The sequence below is a fragment of the Cibotium barometz genome, chromosome 53 (assembly GCF_041138505.1).
Source record: "Cibotium barometz isolate CiBa-2024 chromosome 53, ASM4113850v1, whole genome shotgun sequence".
Taxonomy (NCBI): Eukaryota; Viridiplantae; Streptophyta; class Polypodiopsida; order Cyatheales; family Cibotiaceae; genus Cibotium; species Cibotium barometz.
This window is the reverse complement of record NC_141098.1, coordinates 34866827-34888193: the sequence shown is the minus strand read 5'-3', so window position 1 is coordinate 34888193 and position 21367 is coordinate 34866827. Positions and strand designations below refer to the sequence as shown.

The 21367-nt window shown below is 48.3% G+C and overlaps 1 protein-coding gene across 6 annotated transcripts in view; it reads right to left on the bottom strand.

The window, feature by feature from the left end:
• LOC147608559 (uncharacterized) overlaps positions 1–21367 on the bottom strand; it is a 200142-nt gene that overhangs the window by 14567 nt on the left and 164208 nt on the right. For all 6 annotated transcript variants that reach the window (XR_015264444.1, XR_015264445.1, XM_086788985.1 and 3 more), the window contains exons 18-19: positions 11113–11421; positions 5481–5759 (exon numbers count right to left, since the gene is read on the bottom strand). Coding sequence is in view for 4 of the 6 variants with exons in the window: in XM_086788985.1 (XP_086645111.1) it covers positions 5481–5759; positions 11113–11421 (588 nt within the window). In the remaining 2 variants the exon portion in view is untranslated. The remainder of the gene's footprint in view (positions 1–5480; positions 5760–11112; positions 11422–21367) is intronic.

Here is a 21367-nt window from a genome sequence, read left to right as displayed (position 1 = left end):
GAGTCTAGATTTTCACATTGGTTCAGCTACTGCAAGAGCTTTGGATGCAGGCCTTGGAGAGATCAACACTTCATTATAGGAGGCTGCACAAAGCAGACTGGCTAGCTTCGGAGAGCCGTCGGAGCCTAGCCTCCTTGCAACGGCTTCACGACAGTACCTTGGACAGCCCGCGGATTGAGGCCCAGTTGGGTGCAGCCCGTACAGAGCTTAGTTCCATCAAGGAGTCAAGGGTGGGGTACAAATACCATGCTAGAGCCTCCTTTTGCACCTAGGTGGACGACAGGGTTGCCAGAGATTTCTTTGAGATTTCAGGCCCACAGAGGCGGAGGGACAATATCCACAAGTTGCAAAGCCAAGATGGATCCATAGTTGCAGACGTTGGATCCCCCCTAGGTGCAAGCCATTGCCACAAATTTCTTCTAATCTCTTCTCATGGGTGCCCCCCTATCCTGTCACGTGCTAGATGCGCGTGAGCAGGTCTAGCAGCACATGAGAGAGTTCGTCCCCCCCCCCCCCGCTCTTCCCAATTTGATAGCCTTTTTTCCCCGTCGCCCGATTTGATTCATGGCACATACAGAGGTTTCATCCAGGATCGGAGCATTCTCGACAACATCTTCACTTTTTAGAAGGCAACTACTTCGGCCAGGTTGAGGCAACAGGATCTTATAGTTCTCCTTATGGATTTTGAGAAAGCCTATGATACGGTAGACATGGGGTTTCTGGAAGAGACGATGTGCCTTTTTTAGCCTTTTTTCCCCACCGCCCGATTTGATTCATCGCACATATAGAGGTTTCATCTAGGATTGGAGCATTCTCGACAACATCTTCACTTTTTGGGAGGCAACTACTTCGGCCAAGTTGAGGCAACAGGATCTTATAGTTCTCCTTATGGATTTTGAGAAAGCCTATGATAGGGTAGACATGGGCTTTCTGGAAGAGACGATGTGCCGGATGGGATTTTACAGGGAGTGGGTCCGAGGTGTTACTGGGATTTATTCGGCTTCACACAACCACATTCTCATTCAGGGAGTGAGGTGTGACAGATTTTTGCTTGCTCGCTCGGTCTGGCAAGGTTGTCGAGATTGACACCTTATCTATTTTTGTTTGTTGCAGAGGCCACGAGAAACTTTCTCTCTGCTCAGGAGAGGGCTCCAAGGGCTGCGTCTTCCCATCCATGCGCAAGAGGAGTTGCTTGATTTAGTGTTTGCCGAGGACACAACACCATACCTATCTGGAGATGAGGGAAATCTCCAGAGATTTGTCGAGTCAATAGAGATCTTCTCCCTTGCATCTGGAGCACATATCAATTGGTACAAGTCGTGTGGATTCTGGGTTGGCTCATCTGCGAGGCCAAACTTGGAGGCTAGTTGAGGCTTGTTAGTGGATCTCGAGTGGCACTCCAGTTCGTTATGTTGGATGCTAGGTTGGCATTCTGGAGCAGTAGCTAGTCCCTCCTCTTTTGAGCATTCGGAAGCAGTTGCTATACTATAGTTGGCTCGGTCATCGTGGCGAACCAGCTTCTTCCTCGCCACCATGTGGTACATCACCACTTGTTGGGCCTTCTCCCAGGCTTGCATTGGTCAGGTTCAACAGTTGATTCACAACTTTCTTTGGGCTGGTAGTGACGGAGGCTTGCTTAGGCCAAAGTGGTCTGAAGAGTGATATGACATGGCGTGTCATTTCCTCATTCTCCCATCCCCCCATCTCCCAAAACATTCCCGTTTTTAGAGGTCAAAATGTTCCCCCATTCCCGTTCCTTGGTAACTATGCACTAGGCATCATCAACCCCGCTATTCAGAGCTGCGCCCTTTTCAGCAAGTTGATAATTCGTGGCCTTCTTCTAGGTGGCAAGCCCTAGAAGGACTTCTTCTTGGCTAGGATCTTCACCTGCACCCGGTTTTGGGAGGTCCTTGGCCCCAAAGTACGAGATGGATTTTCACAGAGATACGGGCTCGTGGCTTTAGCACTACATTTGAGGACAGCTTTGCAGCCAGCCTCTTGCGTGCTTGGAATCACCTCAAGTTGGCCTTTAGGCAGTCCACTCCAGATGCATCTGAGGAGTGCCTCCATCAACCTTTAATTTTGAACCCCCATGTCCGTTTGCCCAATCGTCACATGTTGGGGGCTCGCCCACACGTATCATGGGGAGCTTTGAGTATGGGTCCTGCTCAGTCACTCGGAGATTTGCTTACTTTCAGAAAGTTTCCCCCGGAGGCCTAGGAGAGGAGCTTGAGTAAGATACGGGGTAGGGACAAGCTAAGTCTGGACATCGACTCTTCCATCCCCCCAGAGTGGCTAGCCCTGGCTAAGGTTGCTTGGGCAGTTATTACTCTTCCGTTGGCCCGGGGGGCTTGGGCATTATAGATCCAGCTGATCAGAGTAGAGCCTTGTTGGGGAAGCTTATTGTTCGGGGGCTGCTTCCAGGCGCTGAGCCTTGGAAGGAGCTTCTTTTTCAGCGGCTGCAAGCTAGAGCTCCCCCAGGCGCTGAGCCTTGGAAGGAGCCTTGGAAGGAGCTTCTTTTTCAGCGGCTGCAAGCTAGAGCTCCCCCAGCAAGGGGCACTTGGGCACCAGAGATACGGTGGATCTTCATAGAGATGAGGAGGAAAGATTTGCCTTGAGCATCCTGCGAGCTTGGGAGCTGCTGAGACCGGGGCTTTCTTAGAGACCTCCCACTTGTGATGAGGAGCGGGCCAGATAGCCGCTCATTTGGAGCCCCGCGGTACGCACAGAGCAGGCTCATATGCTGGGTTCTCGGCCTCGTCTAGCCTAGGGACCATTGGCGGCAGGCCCAGCACGCAGTATTGGAGATTGCAGTCTCCCGGAGGAGATCCAGGCGGAGAGGCTGAGTCACTTCAGAGGGGGGTTGATTATGAGGGATGACATTCAGGAGGCACTCACTGAGGAGTGGTTCACGCCTTTCGAGCCAGCGGCCCCACGGTGGATGGGAGCCTTTACACAATTGGAGATCCTGATTGCTGTCAGAGCTTGCACTGAGGATGGTAGATGCCTCTACTATGAGATACAGGATGAGGGCAGACTTCAGAGAGTGGAGGCGTAGACGCCTTTGGTTGTAGAGTGCATCTTTCAGAGGATACGGGTAGTGGCCGCCGCTTCTCGGAGGTGGCATATTGATCCAGACCTTGCAGATGTGGACTCTGATTGGCGCATATGCTGCGCGCCCCTTGGCCCGGCTCCAGTGGGACCCTGGCGAGTACGACTGGCATGATCCTTATGCGTCCCCCGAGGCCACAGAGATCACCTTTTTCCAGTACACTATTCGGTTGGGGAGGCATTTTGACTGCGAGGAGGATGGTCTCTCCAACTGCATCGGAGCATTGGCGGCTACAGGGACTCTCACAGGAGTTCCTGGAGGATTTTTGGACCAGGCTCTGGGCTAGCCGACAGGCACGCAGGATCTCGACTTTCCAGTGGCTGGTTGCCCACAAGGGCTCTACAGTTGGCACCTGGCTTGTCTACAGTGGCCTTCCGTCGGCCTGTGTCCGATGTGGCCACCCATTGGAGACACAGAGACATTGCCTATGGGACTGTCCACAGGCGCAGCAGATTTGGCTGAGGATGCTGCGCATTTTGGCCCTCCTCTCTCCACAGGGCATGTATACGTGGGGAGCCGCTACTTGGTCGACTTCGTCAGGGCTTGCTCTGGGATACGAGACGGAGCAGGACAGCCAGGCCATCAGATTCATTAGGGGCCAGCCTCGCCTTGTTCCTTCACCGGATTTCTCGTCCGCCGGCTGGACACAGGAGAGGGATTTACGATGGGAGCTCCTCAGCAGCCTCACCATATGGTTCACTTGGAGAGCCCCCGCTTGCACTACAGGCCACCTGTTTGGATTTTCCCCCCTCCCATTGTATGATATAGCCTCTCAGTTATTTGTACTTTTATTTGTAGTTTTTTGCACCTAGGGAGAGTCTCCCTAGCTGCCTTGATTGGATCTCTGCTCTGCCTTCTTATGAGCAGGAGAGGGTTTTGTAGTCCAGTGGGCGTTTTTTTATAACTAATGAAAGGATCTTTTCTCGGAAAAAAAAAAGAGTGGCTAGCATGATCCCAGACCCCCCGCCCCCCCGTGCAGTGGTTGGGAGTGTTCACTAGGAATGACATACCTTTGCCCATCCATGGCACTGATGAGAGCTCCGCCTTATTCACCTTCTCTATTGAACCGCATGGCAGACTTGAGGAAGTAGAGCCCCCTTTTTGCAGGATTTCATGGATATACCTTGCAACAAAGGGTGAAGGTGATTGGTTTCCATATGCATGAGTGGCAAACATAGACCCTCCACCAACCAAGGTAGCCATAGAGATTTTGGCGGTTATGAATTTGGGAGGGTCAACCTCTCACATGAATCCATTGGGAACTGGGCCTTTCTTTGCTAACATCACAAAGCTAGGATTCAGATGTTAGAGATCAAGGGCACTCTAGCAGCAGCAGGGCACTCGTAGTCTTAGGGCCTCCCTCCTCAGTTTCTCTCAAATTTTTGAAAGAGACTGTGGGACACTTTTCAGCCGCGAAAGATCACTCTCTTTCTGTGGCAGCTGGCACATGGGAGCTTGGTGGTTGGCACTTGGCTGGCCATAGGAGGTAGGCTAGCAGTCTGTTTGAGGTGTGGACACCTCGAGGAGTCCCAAAGTCATTGCCTTTCAGATTTCTCAAAGGCTCAACAGGTTAGGCAGCGGATTCCCCGCATTTTCACTATGGACCGGGCCCCCTCCCGCACAGGCCATTGAGGCCGAGGCCGCCATGGCATATGAGGCAGGTAGGGGACTTCCTCTGCAGGTCTCTCATCTTTGTATTTCTGCAATGCCAATGGATGGAGCGCAGGTCTCTCATTTCTGTATTTTTGCAGTGCCAGTTCCAGCTCCATCCCCTAATCAGGTTACAACCAGAGATGGGAGATTTGCAGCAGTATTGCTGCATGGCACATTTGGAGAGCTCGTTGTAGGGAGGCCATCGAAGGCACCCTCACCCCGCCAGCGGAGTCCATCTCAAGCATATGGCTTTATATCATTCATACCCTCCATGGATAGTGGGGGAATATTTAGGGTACCGAATGTGCAAGCGCCATGAGGCCTTCCTAAGGATTTGGCGTCAAGGTCCCTTTCTCACTCACTGGTGGTGAGCCCACTTGGCATTATAGACCACCTGTGTGGTTATTCCCCCCTCCCCTCCATTGTATAAGATAGCCTTCTCCTCCCAGAGTGGCTAGTCGGAGGAGAAGAGCATCCTTCCCTTTTTTTGACTCTTGCTCCCCTCTATAGAGCTGAGTTTGTACTTAGCCACTATGGTTGTTTTGCTCGGTAACTAATAGATGAATCTCTTTCTCGGGAAAATAAAAAAGAAATATACATAAAAGTTCTTTTAAGTTACCTTTTCTCTATGTGTGCCTATGTACTCCAAAAGTAAAAAAAATTGTGATAAATGTGAGATGAGAAATAGCACAATGTAAGAGAAGTAAGTTGTTACCATAGAAGTCAACATCAAAATTGAAGGTTGATTTTCCTTGATACAATGTCAATTGAACTGCAAGTCGAATGTCCATAGCATCTTCAATATATGGGGTGTCGCACTGTAGTGTCTCTTCGGTTATGTTGAACCTTCCTGGACGTTTCTCAATGTCACCAAAGTTACAAGAGAATGAAATGATTTGCATCAAATTGTCTCCAAACAAGGTGAGAGTTGTGTAGTTTTTTGTTGGTACAATAGTTGGCATGACATGGCTTATTAAAACAGCTTCAGTGCTACCTGTAACATCAATCAAACAATGCATTGGTCTTAATAAATTTCTTATTTTCTTCCCCAGCAGTCATTCTAACCTATGCAAAATGATGACCTTTTAAAATTAAAGTGTTTGTAAATACGTATAAAATGTTGCCAAATAAAATAATCCAATAAGGAAAAGCTCAATTTGATTATTTTCTTTGTTGCCAATGGGTGTGTAGCCTAGCAGTGTGGGTGTGTCACCGGGAAGGGGAAAGTCCCAAGTTCAAATCCCTGCAGGTTCTTCCCTAGAAAGCATCTGGACCATTTGCGGCCATAAATTTTTTTCCGGGAAAAAGATCCTTCTATTAGTTAATGAAAAAACAGCCACAAAGGGCTAGATACAACCACGAAGGGCTAGAGACAAACTCGCCTCATGTACGGGCGGGAATCACATGATCATACCAGGAAGACACTTCTCCTCCGGCTGGCCGCTCTGTGAGGAGAAGGCTATCTCATAAGAGGAGGGGAGGGGGGGAGGGAGGGGGGGGGGGGTTGGGTGGTGGGGTGTGGAAAGAACCACACAGGTGGTCTGTAGTGCCAAGTGGGGTCACCACCTCTATCTGTGAGAAAAGGGGCAGGCCTCTAGAGCCTTAAGGAAGCTTCCCGTTGCTTCTGCATGCGGTCAAAACCTCCCTGTGAATGCGAAGGGTATGAATAATGTCAAGCCAAATGCTCCTGATGGACATAGTAGGCAGACTATGGGTACCCTCAATGGCCTCATTGTATCCAGCTCGCCAAATATGCCAGGCTGCAATGTTGCTGCAAATCTCCCATCTCTGGCATGAGCCTGGTCGCCAATGATTTGTAGGTGGGGCTGGGACTAGTATTGCCGAAATATTATGGTGAGAGACTTGAAGGGCTAGCCCTCCCCTATCCTCCTCATAAGCCTTGACCACCTCAGCCTCTGTGGCCCAAGTGATAGTGCCCCATGTAATGATCCGGGTCGAGGCCCCATGCATAGTGAAGATGCAGAGAATCCGCTGCCAGATCCACTGAGCCTTTGGGCAATCCCAAAGACAATGTCACTCTGACTCGTCGCACCACGGGCAAGCTGCTGACCTACCTCTAACTGCCAGCCAAGTGCCAACCGCCAAGCTCCTGTTTGCCATCAGCCAAAGAAAGAGGGTGATCTTTCTAGGCCGGAAACTCTCCCATATCCTCTTCCAAAAATCTGAAAGGAAACGCTGTGAAAGGCCCTATGACTACCAATGTGCTGTTGCCGAGGTGCCATCTGGATCCTGCGGCCTAGCCGCGTAGTATATGCAAAGAAGGGTGCATCCAGAGTCTCCTCCCGATCAGTGGGGTCATGCCAAGTCCACTCTCCTGGGTCCCACTATAGGTGCATGAGAGGTCGGCACTCCAATATCCATAGTCACCAGAATCTCTCCCTGGCCACCTTGGCCGGCAGTGGGTCTATGTGCCACTCCCGTGCCTGAAAGCTAATCACCCTCACTCTCTGCAAGGTGCAGCCCCTGAAGTCCTCTAAGGGAAGCTTGGATCTCTCTAGTCTGCCTTGGGATCCATAAGAGAGTGAGCAGACCACTGCCCTCATCTGCTCCATGGACCGCCATGAGAATATCGTGTCTGGTAAACACACCTAGCCACACTCGGGGGATCGGGTCTAGGATAGGAGTCAGCCACTCCCGAGGGATAGCTCAGTCGATGTCAATGCTGAGCATGTCTCTACCTTGTACCCTTGTTAGGTCTCTCTCTTGCACCTCTGGGGGTAACTGCCTGTGTGCGATCCAATCTCCAAGAGACCTGGCTGGTCCTATGCTCAAGGCACCCCATGATACATGCGGTCGGGCCTCCAACATGTGGCCACTGGGTAAGCGGATCAGGGGTTGCAAACCAAAGGCTTCCGAAGCCACTCCTCTAAGGCTACCGAAGCATAGTCACAGGGGACGGAGGGGACGGCTGCTTGGAATGCGGGGACGATGAATCGGGACGGAACAGCGACGGGGACGGACGGACGTTCCCCACGACGCGTCACTCAGAGGGGACGGGGACAGGGACGGGGACGCCGCAGGGGGACGGCTCTCTGAGGGGACGGCAGAGAGCCGTTGCCGGCCGTTTTTTGCCGTTGTGCTTGCCGTTTCTAGCCGTTTATGGCTGTTGGCTTGGCCTTGGGCCTTGGGCCTTGAGCCTTGAGCCTTTGAGGCTTGGCCCTCTCTCTCTCTCTTGCCCTTGAGGCTTTCCTCTCTCTCTCTTGCCTATCTATATAAGAACAAGCCTCTAGGCTACAAGCACACACAACTCTCAAGGCTTCTTCTAGCTTCCAACTTCCAAGTTCCAAGCCTCTAGGCTCTCACACAAGGCCCGCTGGCCGCTGCCCTACTATCTAGATTCTAGAATCTAGACTCTCGCTCTCTCTCTCACCTCTCCCTCAAGCCTCTTGAGTCTTGAGTCTTCCAACTTCCAAGCCTCTAGGCCCCTCTCTCTCTCTCTCTCTCACCTCTCCCTCAACTTTCAAGCCTCTTGAGTCTTCCAACTTCCAAGCCTCTAGAGTCTAGGCTCTAGCCTGGATAGTCCTTTGGAGAATGGCCTGCAACCTTATACTCAAGGCTTTAGCTAAGATTTTATATGCAGATCCAAGGAGGGTGATGGGCCTCCATTGCTTGATGTCAATCTTGTCCCCACTCTTGGGGATAAGGTGAATCAGCCCCTCTGTGAGGTATGGCGGCATCATACCCGACAACCACATTTCCTGAAGGGCAACAGTGATAGCATCTATAATATGATCCCAAAAAAGAGTAAAGAAGGTGGGAGAAAGACCATCATCCCATGGGCATGAACCACTTGAAAGAGCATACAGTGCGTGAATGCATATAGATGATAATTCAGCCTGTCTCAACAACCCTCAAACCTCGGGTATCAACAAAAAAGAGAGAAAACAAAAAGAACAAGAGGGATCCACCACAAAGGATTGCCTCAACAAGCGTTCTTCAAGCCTTTTCCTTCAATTCCACAAAAAAAAAATGTATCTCTGAACACTGCAGCTACCCTCTCCAAGCTTCCACCATCAAACTCAGCGGAGAACAAACTGAGCAAAGCCTTGGGCTGGACCAAGTTCTAACAGAGATGCAGCTTCAGAGGTCCTAGGGCACCAACCTCCTACAGATCCTCTATCACCCACCTCCTCTGCTCTGGCTAAACCCAAGCTTTCTCAATCCAAACCCACGTTGTCTCCAAACGATACAAATCCCAACAAACTTCTTTAGAGCTGCTACCCAACAACAGGATCCCTTGGCTCTCTCAACTCTCTCCTCTCTCCCACAATTTCTCCTCTGTTCCTACTCCTATTGCTCCCATGCACCTATTGCGCCTCCCCATCAACTACCCTGCAACCATACTACCCATGCAGCAGCTCATTTATCACTTAAGTGCAGCTGGCAACAGCTGGCTCACTGGTTGTTGCAGGTGCCATGCAACGACCCCTTCTACCTTAAGGTTCCATACATATCCATCAGTTTATTCAGTTCCTGTGGTTGGGGTGGACACTTCTATTGGACCTTTCTTTTCCCTTCATGTCAGCGCATTTCCACTTGGTTGCCACATGTTGCTTTTGCCATCTAGGATCCACTATACATTGTCATATGTACATTACATTTGCCTTAACATCATGTCTGGATTGGGCTCTGGATTTCTCTCACACCGGTGCACGTAGTAGAGAAAGTTTTGGTCCTCTATCAAGTCATTGAGTATGTGGACCAGAAATGTGTGACAGTTTTCTTGCATGAGAGAATCAGAAGCAAACTCATGAGGGGCCAAAGAAGGCACAAGGGCTATGGCCAAACACTCCTCACGGAATGTTGGACGCAACACTAAGCTAAAGACTCAGGGAATGAGTTGGAGACCCAAAAATACCCAACTAGAGCACACCTTGAGAGACCATAACCCCAAGGAGACCTCTGCACGACCTCAAGACAGCTGTATCTAGATGCCCCAAGACATTTCAAGGACCTGCAGACTGCATCCACCACAGAGAGGAGAACACACACACTGCGGAGGGAGGTTATGCACATCTTCCTTGGACACATGGAGGGCCCACCGCCTCATCCCTGAAGTTATCAGAAACCTCTGTAAACCCATTGTCCTGACAAAGAGTGCTCTTGCAGCCCTAGCAAAGCCACACATTGCAAGCGCCCACTAGTGCTTCAGCTTCCTTGGACTATCAACACATGTGCTCTATTACATTGGCCTACCCTCAATTTTCAGAATGCATTTTCTTGATCTTGATTAATGATAATCATTTTCGGATTACTGTTATTCTGGTTTTCTGAAATGTATTTTCTTAATCTTGATTAATGTTAATCAATTTTTAAATTAATTTTTACACAATTTTTCAGATTCGCTAATTTTTTGTTTTGACAAGATTAGTAATGAAAATTCTGTTAATCATTTTTGAATTTGTATTAATCACTATTTTCAGAAGCCTAATCCAATTCACTGTTTTGATTTCTTGGTCTTCTTGATCTTGATTTTCGAAATTAGGATTTGTAGAGATTTTAGCAACTAGTTTTAGTGAATTTCTGCTCTTTTCTTGTTGTTATAGCTCTTGGAAATGCTCTATGAATCTCCTATTACATAATGTATATACATTGTACCTTCTTGGTGATATTTGATCTGAGGAGAGGGCAGCACTTCAACTGATCAGCATAAATGGATCTACTTGATATACATTTTCCAGTATTTTCTACTCAGTATCATCTAGGAGTCTTACCTAGAGTTCTTATAACTGTAAGATAGTCAGTTTATTGTACTTTTCAGTTTCACTTGGTTGTTCTCTTTGATGTGACACCAGATGTACTCTCAGTTTTGGTCTCATAGGCCATCATGGCCTCTTAGAGACGTTAATATATCATTTCATTTCTCCATCTAGACTGAACATGTATCATGACAACTGCATGCAATTGACACACAATGGCTTCATTCAATGCCAATTACTTGGGAACACATGTAGTGACCCTCATTGCAGAGATTAAGAAACAGAGGTTGAGGATCGATCCATCTCTTCTGGGGCAGCAGCAGACTTTATGGAAGAGGTGTTTCATGGCGCAACTGCAATGGGAAGCAAGTAAATGGAACTCCTGTGGAACCCAAAGGCTCTTCCCCCCACACCCCTATATGCAACCTTCCTGTGAGAGCCGGTATATCCTAGAAGGGAGTCCCCCCTTCCTTCAATGGACTTTCACCTCTATACCTTGTACACCACCACGCCCATGAGCGTGTGTAAGCACACCCCCATGTTGAAACACACATGTTTTCACTTAATTTTGAATTTTGATGAAATCAAATTTGAAGAAACGAAAGGTCATTAATTTTTTTTGCATACCTTTCAAAACAACTATCTGTTCTTGTCCAAAAACGTGGATTCCTTTGTATGTTATGTTTATTTTGTAAGTTCCAGCATTGTCCAACTGAAAAGGAAACATGTATTTTCCATTGCTATTATCAAATGGAGTCCCAAAGTATAGATCTGATGTTTTTGAGTTGATCAAGGAGACCTTAAAACCCTCTCCTCCAGATGTGCGATTGTTTCCATAAGAATCTTTTGCTTGAATGGTAAAAACTCCATATGTTCCTACCAGTACTCTCTCATTTATACTCATGGTATAAGTGCATTTCAAAGGATCTATGGAACCTGTCATTATAGACTCAATCATATAAAGAAAAATACCTGAAGTGCTATTTTTTAATTTCAATAATTTTAATTCCGACTCATCCATGAATCTTTTTTTGTAAAACTAACATATGAGATCCATAGACAAGAGAAGACAACCCCTAAGAACTATGCTATCCTAAACCAAGTTCAATTGAGCAATTTAATATGAGTATCACAAGGGCTATGTTAATTTAATGCTCCACCCTCAACAATTGTACTTGCATTCCACGTAGCTCACACATGGAAGGTCCTTTATTAGAACGCAGCTCACATATGGAAGACACCTTATAAGCAGGTGTCATGTTTGACAAGCTTAGAAGCCTGGCATCTTGGTTTGGACACGTTGGACAGGGTCAACTTAAACAAAATGGCTACTGACATCTTTGTGAGGGTATGGATCACTGCCAGATAGGTGGCATGTGCTTGATAAAACCTTCTGCTAATCAATCAAAATAAGGACAACTCCTTAATTCAACTAGCTTTCACAATCAAAAGGTTCCTACTCTCCTGTAACCTCCCCCTTCTCCACATAACCTGCTGTTGCTCTCCCTGCTTCCAGATATGATTCTCCTGTAACCGACGGGCTGAAGCGCTGGACTCCCTTTTCTCTCACCGACGGGCTGAAGCATTTAATGCTCTCTCTCTTCTGCATACTGTCGGGTAGAACTGCAGACGGCTGGAGGACTATTGGCAGGCTGTGCAGGTGCAAACGGTAAGGTGCAGGAGGTACAGTCAGGCAGAAGGTACAGTAAGGTGCATTGCCAGTTCTCAGCTGTGCATGCTTTTACCACCCACCCTTGCTCAGGCCCCCAAGGCAGCAACTAGTAGGGGAAAACATGTCTCAACCCCTACATGGGGAACAAGATGGTGAGACAACCTTTCACACCCCCACGAAGGCACCAAATGCCTACCGCAGAAGACTGAGGGAAGGAATCATGTCCTCTGGCTCACGAAGGATTATGAAGATGGCCCAACGAGATGAGGCCCTTTATGAGGAGCTACAGCTTCACATAAGGACAGAGATGAACACCATGCGACAGGAGCTTGAAAAGGAATGGACCGAGCAGATGCATGCCCAAAGGAAAGTGATATACGAAACGGTGAAGGAAGAGATATATGTCCAATTGAAGGGAGAAATGCAAGCCCAAGTATGGGTTGAGATGGAATTAGCCCAAGCCTTGATGCACACGGAAGTGAAAAAAGAGATGCAGAAATGGAAGGATGACATGCTCCGAGAGATTGGCACAACAGTTGCATCGTACGAAGGCACTTTGAAGACATGTATGGCTGACCGCGAAAAAGACATCACAGAAATACAAAACACTTTGGAATCATGTAGGGCAAAAGTGGCTGCAGGTGAGAAGGAAATGCATTCATGGGCTGAAATTGCCAGTGCCACAAAGAAACAAATTGAGGAAGTCAACCCATGGATTAAAGTAGTAAAAAAACAGAAGGATACACCAGTCCAAAAAGTAGAGGTGATGAATGCTATATTGGAAGAGGAAGCCAAGAGACAGGCACGTGCCTTACATGTACGTGTAGTGGGTGGGAACATAAGGGAAATCCCCAAGAGGATGCAAAAGCTCTTGCAACAAAAATTGGAGCCACTGATGTACCCATTATCGAAGCATGGCGAGTAGGCAAAGATGAAACCAGGGCGAAGATATTGATCATCAGGTTTGGTGACTTGGAGAAGAAGAAGGTCTTCCTCTCCAAAAGGATGGCCCTTAAGGGGGAAAAGATTTATTTGGATGAGGACCTCATCTGAGCATACTAGCAATGAGTATCTCCATCCTCTGCCAACTTTATGGATGAGGTCAATGCCAATCCGGAGAACCTCTGCTGAGGGAGCTCCCATAGCCGCTGTAAAAAGATAACTTGCTAGAATAGGGCCTTGGTCACTACTAGTGCGGCACCCAACTCAATCTGGACAATCTCATGTGGTACCGATGATTTGCCCCGAATCATGTGGGCAATCATCATAATCAGCGGTCTCTCCATATGCCTCCATCCCTCATCCGTCCCTCTCTGAGATCTTTGAGTATGCCTTTATTAGAGAGAGAGAGAGAGAGAGAGAGAGATATTAACGTCTGCAAAAGGCCAAAATTGGCCTATGAGACAAACAAGTAGTACAATGATGTTCCTCCAGTCAAGAGGAAAATGTGGAGTGAGAATAAAATATACAAGTATGACAACACGACCATAGGGGACTCAATGGTGGTGTACAAACGAGAGGGTGTGGATGGAGTACTAGGGCTACTAATGCATCTCTATATGCTGAAGGGGTGATACAAGTATGATATGTTATCTACTCCTAACTCCATCCAGTCCCATAGTCTGGGTACAATATGTCATACATCCGATCTGAGGATGCCGTAAATGTCTGGAACATGCGTCCTGGATCAGAGCGAAAATGTGCTAGCTGCTCCTGGACCTCCTGCTGGTGTCGAGACCGGATGGCCGCGATCTCTCTGTGGTGTAGCCGTAGTGTCTGGTAGCCGGCTAGTCTGGGTCGTTGCCTAGCTCGAATCTCCTCCGCTCGCTGAGATGTCACTCCCAATGTGTGTGGCTGGGCTACTGGTGCCAATCTCTGGAAGAAGTCAGTCAACTGGGAGTGTCTTCCTCCGCTATGATGTGCGGGTGTCTGAAGTACGATCTCCCTGTGCCTCTGTAGTGCTAGTAGTAGTCTGCCTAGCTGTCTCTGGTCCGATGTCTCCCAGATCTGTCTAAGTGATGTGCATGCCTTGATCTCTTGCAAAGCACCACACTGGCAAACAAAATGCTCCTCTATCTCTACCCCCGTCTAGCATAATCTGCAAATGCGCTCTGCTCGAGGGATGTGTGCTGCTCTCCCAGTCGATCTCTAGTTGGTGTGATGAGACCCTTAGTCGCCCAATGGCTACTCTGGCTCCATGTGATAAGTGGACCTCCAAGTATCGTGGTCGCTGGATGAAGCCGTCTGTGGAGGTGCTCAAGAAGTGGTCTCTGTAGTAGAGCATCTTCGTCGAGAGTGGCTGACTGGGAGATAGCCAAGTCTACTATATGTGGCCCTACCAAATGTCATGTTTCATGACTCTGTTCCTCTCTGTCTGAGAGAGGCGTCTGTGTGGTGCAGCTAGGTCATACTGTAAGGGTGGTAATGTGTCAATATCAATCCTGTGTGATGATATCCACGCCCGAGACATCCGACTTAGTGGGAGCTCCCGCATCCTATGTATAAAAGATATAGTTTGGAACATGGCCTGTACTAACATGGGTGGTACAGCAAACTCCGCTCGAAGGATATCATGTGGTACCGAAGGTTTGCTGCGGATCATCCGTGAGAGCATCAAAATCTGAGGGCGCTTTATCTGTGTCCATGAGGATGTAGCCAAACCTGGTGCCCATACTGCTGCTGCATACATCAATGCTGGAGTAACTAGTGTATCAAATAGCCACCCCTTAGTACGGGGCTCCTGAAAGTGTGCCTGGTGACACTGGCGTTCCAAAATTGCTAGTGCTGCGTACCCTCGTGTCACTCTGTCTCTCTGGCTGCCTGTGCCATAGAGAATCTCCCTGATGAGCTGGTAAATGTGACCCCAAGGTATACATATGAGCCCACCACCTCTACCTGTCCCTGGGCTAGTGTAAGGATAGTCTGGCATCTGACTGCTGCTGATGTATGAAAGACCATAACCTTGGTTTTCCCAAGGTTCACTGTGAGTCCTCGCTCCGCACAGAAAGTATCCAGGCCCTGTAGATGCCTTTGTAGCCCTGTCCGAGTATCCGACACAAGAATGATATCATCAGCATATAATAGAATGTGTACAGTTGTACCTGAGATGTCAATTCCAGAGCCTCCTCCGTGTATGATGTAGTCTGCTACCTCGTCGATGTATAAGCCAAAGAGTGTCGGGGAGAGAGGGCAGACCTGCTTCACACCAATGGTGCTGGCAATCATATCTGAGTCCCCCTGGGCATCTAACTTGTCCAAACACTTGCTCATATAATCTGTAAATCCCCCACATCATGTCGGGGGGTATGCCCAGCTGTGGAAGAGGTGCTCTCTCGGGACTATGTCGAAGGCTTTGCGAAAGTCCACAAAACAGCAATAGAGTCTCGGTCTCCGTGCCCGAGTTTGGTCAATCAGGCATCTTAGGGTGAAAATGTGATCAATAGTAGAGAAGGCTCGCCGAAAACTTGCCTGACCAGGGGCACGAAGCCCCTCCTTCTCAACGCGTGTGCTCAATTCTGCCTCCAAGATAGCCCCATGGAGTTTTACCAAGGTATGACCAATCATGATAGTCCTGTAATTACCGGGGTCCAACATGTCCCCAGCTTTGTGGATCGGTACAATAGTGTGCATCGTCCACTCAGCCGGGAAACCTTCTACCAGAGCCCTGTCAAAGAGGTAAGCAATAAAAGGAGAGAGTGTGTCAGCTGCATAAATGAAATGCTCACCCTGTAAGCCAGTGTGATCCTCAGCTCTCCCATGTTGGAATCTATGTATAGCTCGAGATACCATATCGGTAGTAAAGAAAACCGATGAGGTCGGTGGAGTCTCGGTGGGGCGAGGGATGAGTGGCTGGTTCTGCATAACTCTGACAGCGTTGAGGATCAGTAATCGGGGTGTGGGGGCGTGGCTCTCTGAGTCGTCGCCAAGCAGTGGCTACATCTTTGCTCATGAGCATGTGGTAGATGTCCCAGTATTGAGCCTCCTCATATGTGCGTCGCTTACGGCGTGTAAGAGACCGCATCTGTCTACTGGCCTGCTGCTGTGTTATTTCCCCTTTCACTATTTGGGCTCGGAGATGTCGATGAAGCTCTCTGCTTTCATTATCATACCATCTATTCTGGGGCATGTCCCCGGATCTAGGTGGCTTCCCTGTCTGGAGATGGTGTGGAAAGCTGTGGCTAGCTGCTGTGTGCAGTATGTGTGAAAGCTGGGCGGTGAATATACATCGATGGGTGCTGTAGGGTCCATACCAAAGAGGCCATCATGTACTTTTGAATCATAAACGTCTGCAAGCTCCCAGGTAAAGTGGAAGATGGTACCAGATGCCTGAGTGGTCGGGGGTGGCAGATCAAGAGAGCTCCTAAGAGAAAAAGCCAAATAAGTATGGTCCGCACCAATGGGGCATGTCGGGATAGTGAAAGAGTCTATCAGGTCTGTGCTCTCCCGCAAGCCCAATATGTAGTCCACAGTGCAGCAACCTCCTGATGATGGGAAACATGTGAGTCTTCCCGATTCTGGCCATTGTGACATCCCGTTATAAATAACGAGATGATGTCTAGCTCCCAGGTCCAGAAGGTGTTGCCCATAACCTGTACTGTCCGGCCCACTGTCCTCTGACATCCTCGTGGTCCCTGCATCTACATCGTCTAGTGCCTGCAGGATGAGGGGATCTGTGAAGTCGAATGATTCACACTGTCGATTTTGTGTGCGTGCATTGAAGTCCCCTATCAGGAGAACCTCCCCCATGGTCGAATAGTGCAGGATATCTGCGGATAGAGTGGCGTATGGAGACTCACTAGGAAGGGCCCCTCTCTCCTCTCCTCCTCCAATATGGTCCTCCATGTGACCTGTGTTGAATCTCGACCCCTTCGGCAGGAAGTAGCATATTGCCAAGTAAACTGTTCTCACCTCTAAGAGCTGTAGGCTAATCCACATGTAGCGTGCCTCTGGGTCTCTCGACACCACCCTGATACATCTAAATAGTATAGCGATCCCACCTGAGCCTCTGGAAGTGCCCTGTCGCATCCCTTGTCTATACATTGATTCCCACTGGTACCGTGCTACCCGTGGTAAGCCTCTCTCTAGGCTTTCATGTGTCTCTGTCAGAAACATGATGTCCTGGTTCTCCATAACCTCCTCTAGTCTGCCTGGATGTGTCCATAGAGCCCCATTGCAGTTCCAAACTGCGGCATATATCTCCTTGTGCTTCTTGATAATTTCCTGTGTCCCATAGGCCATATGGCGCTATGCCACCATCTTGCCCTCTCTGTATACATGGCCGTCTCTGTAATGTGCCTTTTTCCCTTCAGCACGTGCTGCTTTAATTTGTGGCATGCATGATTTCCTATGTTGTCTCTGCATCCAAGTTAGGTCATCATCAAAGCAGATGGGGTCCCCTGGTAGGTTTCTCAGAATAACTCTCTTTCTCATGAAGGTTTTCCTGCTCACTTCGTCTGCGAACTGTAGCACTAGGGCTTTACTTTGGGTGGGGTCCTTGGGTGGCGCTGTCCTCCATATCTTGGTGAATGGAAGTGGTGCATCCTCCGCATGGCCTAATTTTATGCATAAGTTTCGGCCATCTGCCTCAGGGGTGCACCCCTCTGTCTCTGGAATACCTGTCATGCGTATGTTCAGGCGACGGATTCTCCTCATCTTCTCTTCATCTAGTGTGGATTGGACCATGTGCGTGTCCTCTTGTACTTCTTTCTTAATGTTTTTCTTGACCACTTCCACCCATCCTTCTCTTACTGCTTCCATCTTGCCCTCCAGGGTTTTGGTAATCGTCTGGGTGAGCTCCTCCTTCATGGCTTCTTTGTCTGCCTCGAGGATTTCCCCTTCTTCTGGGCGTTCACGCAGTGAAGCTACTTCGCCTTTAAGCTGGGCAATCTCCTCCTGCATTGTTTCCTTTTCTTTCTTCCATGTTTCTGCCTTGGTCTCCAGCTTAGCAATGCGATCGAGGAGGCTCTTCTGGACAGTGTTGAGGTTGCTGTCCGTGGTTTTCGTCAAATCCTTCAGCATCTTTTCGAGCTTTTCCATACGTGCCTCCATGACGTTTCTTTTGTCGTTAATCCTTGTGGGCTGTGACTGTTACTTCAGCAGACCAGGGTTGGTCTCAACATGGTGCTGACCTTCAGGAGAGAGAGGGGTGGGGCGAAGGGCAGGCAGCGGGAGAGAGAGCGAAGGGGGGCAGAGGCAAGCAGCGGGAGGTGGGGGGCGCAGAGAGAGAGAGAGATCTACTATATATATATATATATATATATATATTTTTTTTTAAGTGTTAGATTAGAGGGTTAGAGAGTTAGCTCTAACAAGGATGGTGAGAACTCTTGGCATTGCAGAGCATCTGGGTGGCTTCTGAAGGCACAGGAACGGAACGGAATGGAAATGAAATGACAATACAAGTGCAAAACAATGATAACCAAGAGTACTCACATGTAGACCAAGAGAGCTTGATGTTGATTGATTTTTTAAGACTAGAAAGTACAATGCCTTTATAGGATAGGCACACACACTCTAAGTGTCACATGTATATGGGATAAATCCCAATATGCCACATGGCACTTACACAAAGACTAGACATAAAACTCACTTTAGACACACTAGAACACTCACTTTGACTTCATGTTCTAACACCCCCCGATGAAGGCAAGGTGAGAGACTACTGGAATGAGCCAAGAACAGAACATGGCAATGACGGACTACCAACCTCCAAGTTAGAACTAGACATAGTTCCCACACAATCTCAGAGGCAAGTGAGCATGGCTCAGAGGCTAGTGAGCATGGTACAAATGACTCAGAGGCTCATCAAGCATGGCTCAGAGGCTCATCATGCATGGATGCATGAACAACTCAGAGGTCTAGACAACTGGAGCAACCTGAGATCCTATCAAAGCCAATACATGACTCCACAATACATCCCCCTCCTGACTCCATAACAGAATGGTGGGGAGTCAGACACGAAAAAACAGGAAAGATTACAACATTTTAGGAGGACAATCCAAGGCTGTGAACCTTTATTGACTCAACACACATGATTTATTTGCATTCATTTTAGGGGGACTCCCAAGGCAGAGTACCTTCAACACACTCAAAAAACAAAGTCAAGATCATCCGGTGCATAGACCTCTTCATCAAGAGAGAGATCTTGGATGTGAGCAGTGAGAGCATGATTTGGAGTAGAGGTGTCTGCATCGTCTTCGTCTTCGTTGGATATAGTCCCAACCAAGTTGGCATGGTCTTTAGATTGTTGTTTGGCCAGCTTCTGGAAGCAACGATCTTCGGTGTGACCAAGCTTTCCACAGTAAGTGCACTTGAAAGGTTTGAAGTTACCTTTCCCTTTAGGAAACCTCCCTTTAGAAAATAGTGCATTGGCGTCAGGAGTATCAATATGCCTTCTTTCATGATCAAGAAGCATAGCAACCATGTCATGGTAGCTCATGCTTGCCACTCTTAATGCTGGTATAATCTCCCGATACTTAGGAATTTCTTCAATGCTCGTGAGGAGCACCGCGACTTGGTCTTCATCCCCAACTGGGGCCTTCAACGCAGCAAGTTGAGTGATGAGAGACTCCATATGATTCAGATGAGCGAGAAGAGAGTCCTCATGCTTCATCTGGAGTTTGAAGAATTCTTGACGGAGGAAGACCTTAGAATTGATTACCTTATTGCCAAAGAGACCTTCAAACTTCTCCCATAATTCTTGAGCAGTGGAATCAAAGTCAAGATGATGAATAACTTCATCACCCAAACCCAAACCAATGAGAGAAAGGGCTTTGTCGTTTAAATTCTCCCAGTGTAGAATTTTCTTCTCATCCGATTGTGGCTTTTTATCCTTGCCACAAACAACATTCCACACCCCGTCTTTCATAAGGATAAGACGCAACTTTGTTTGCCATGTCGGAAAGTTCTTACCAGTGAACTTTTCAATGAAGGCACTTGTTTTCGAGGACTCCATGGCAATCAACTTGCAAGTAGCAAATTCAGAGGTGGAACCTTGTGAACGTCAATACCTCGAGTAGGAAATGAAGCAGGGAGCCACGAGCTAGTTGAAGATAAAGCAGGGCAGCGGCTTCATAAATTCGTGGGCAGCTCCATCATCACGAACAGATCAGCATCAATTCAGGACAGCAATGTGGGGCAGCTCCTGCATTGTCTCGAACAGAAAATTACGGGCAGCAGCAGGACAGCAGAGTGTGGCGGCCTGAACAGGAGCGGCAGCAACAAACGGCTTGTTGCAGAAATTCGTGGACAGCAGCAACGGCCTGTTGGAGAAGACGCGCAGGAATGTGGCGGCCTGGATTCAGGGCAGAATCGGGGCAGAATATGGCGGGCAAATTTGCAGCAATAGAGGCGGCCTGATGGAGCAAAACGTGGACAGCAGCAGCGGCCTGTAGAAGAGACAGGAGCGGCTTGCAGGGCAGCAACGTTGGGGCAGATGGTGGGCAGCAATTGGAGCAAACGTGGAGCAGAAATCGGGGCAGCCACTTGGAGAAGACGGGCAGCAGGTAGTAGAGGTCTTCAAGATGGAGGAGAGCATACTCTCTTGCACTTAGAGAAAGAGAGAGAGGGCATGGCTTCTCTTTTTGGCCTCCCTCTCCTCAATCTCTAGGAGCAAAGGAGCAGTGGCTCTGATACCACATGAAGGCACAGGAACGGAACGGAATGGAAATGAAATGACAATACAAGTGCAAAACAATGATAACCAAGAGTACTCACATGTAGACCAAGAGAGCTTGATGTTGATTGATTTTTTAAGACTAGAAAGTACAATGCCTTTATAGGATAGGCACACACACTCTAAGTGTCACATGTATATGGGATAAATCCCAATATGCCACATGGCACTTACACAAAGACTAGACATAAAACTCACTTTAGACACACTAGAACACTCACTTTGACTTCATGTTCTAACACTGCTTCCCCGCACAAGCGCGCCTCTCCGTGAGGTAGTTTCCCTCCAAGAGCAGCAAGCCATGGAGGGGAACCACCTCCCCTTGATTTTTCTCTCTTCACTCTCTTTTGAGGGTTCTAAGCATGTACATTTAGCCTATGGCTGCTTGATTTTTATTTAATAGAAGGACCCTTTTTTTTAACATCTCAACGGACCTAGGATTAGGGCTAGGGGCATGTACTAATCCAAGATTAGGGTTAGGTTTAACCCAAGATTAGGATTAAGGCTTAGTTAGGGCGTGGGGACCTTGAGGGTTC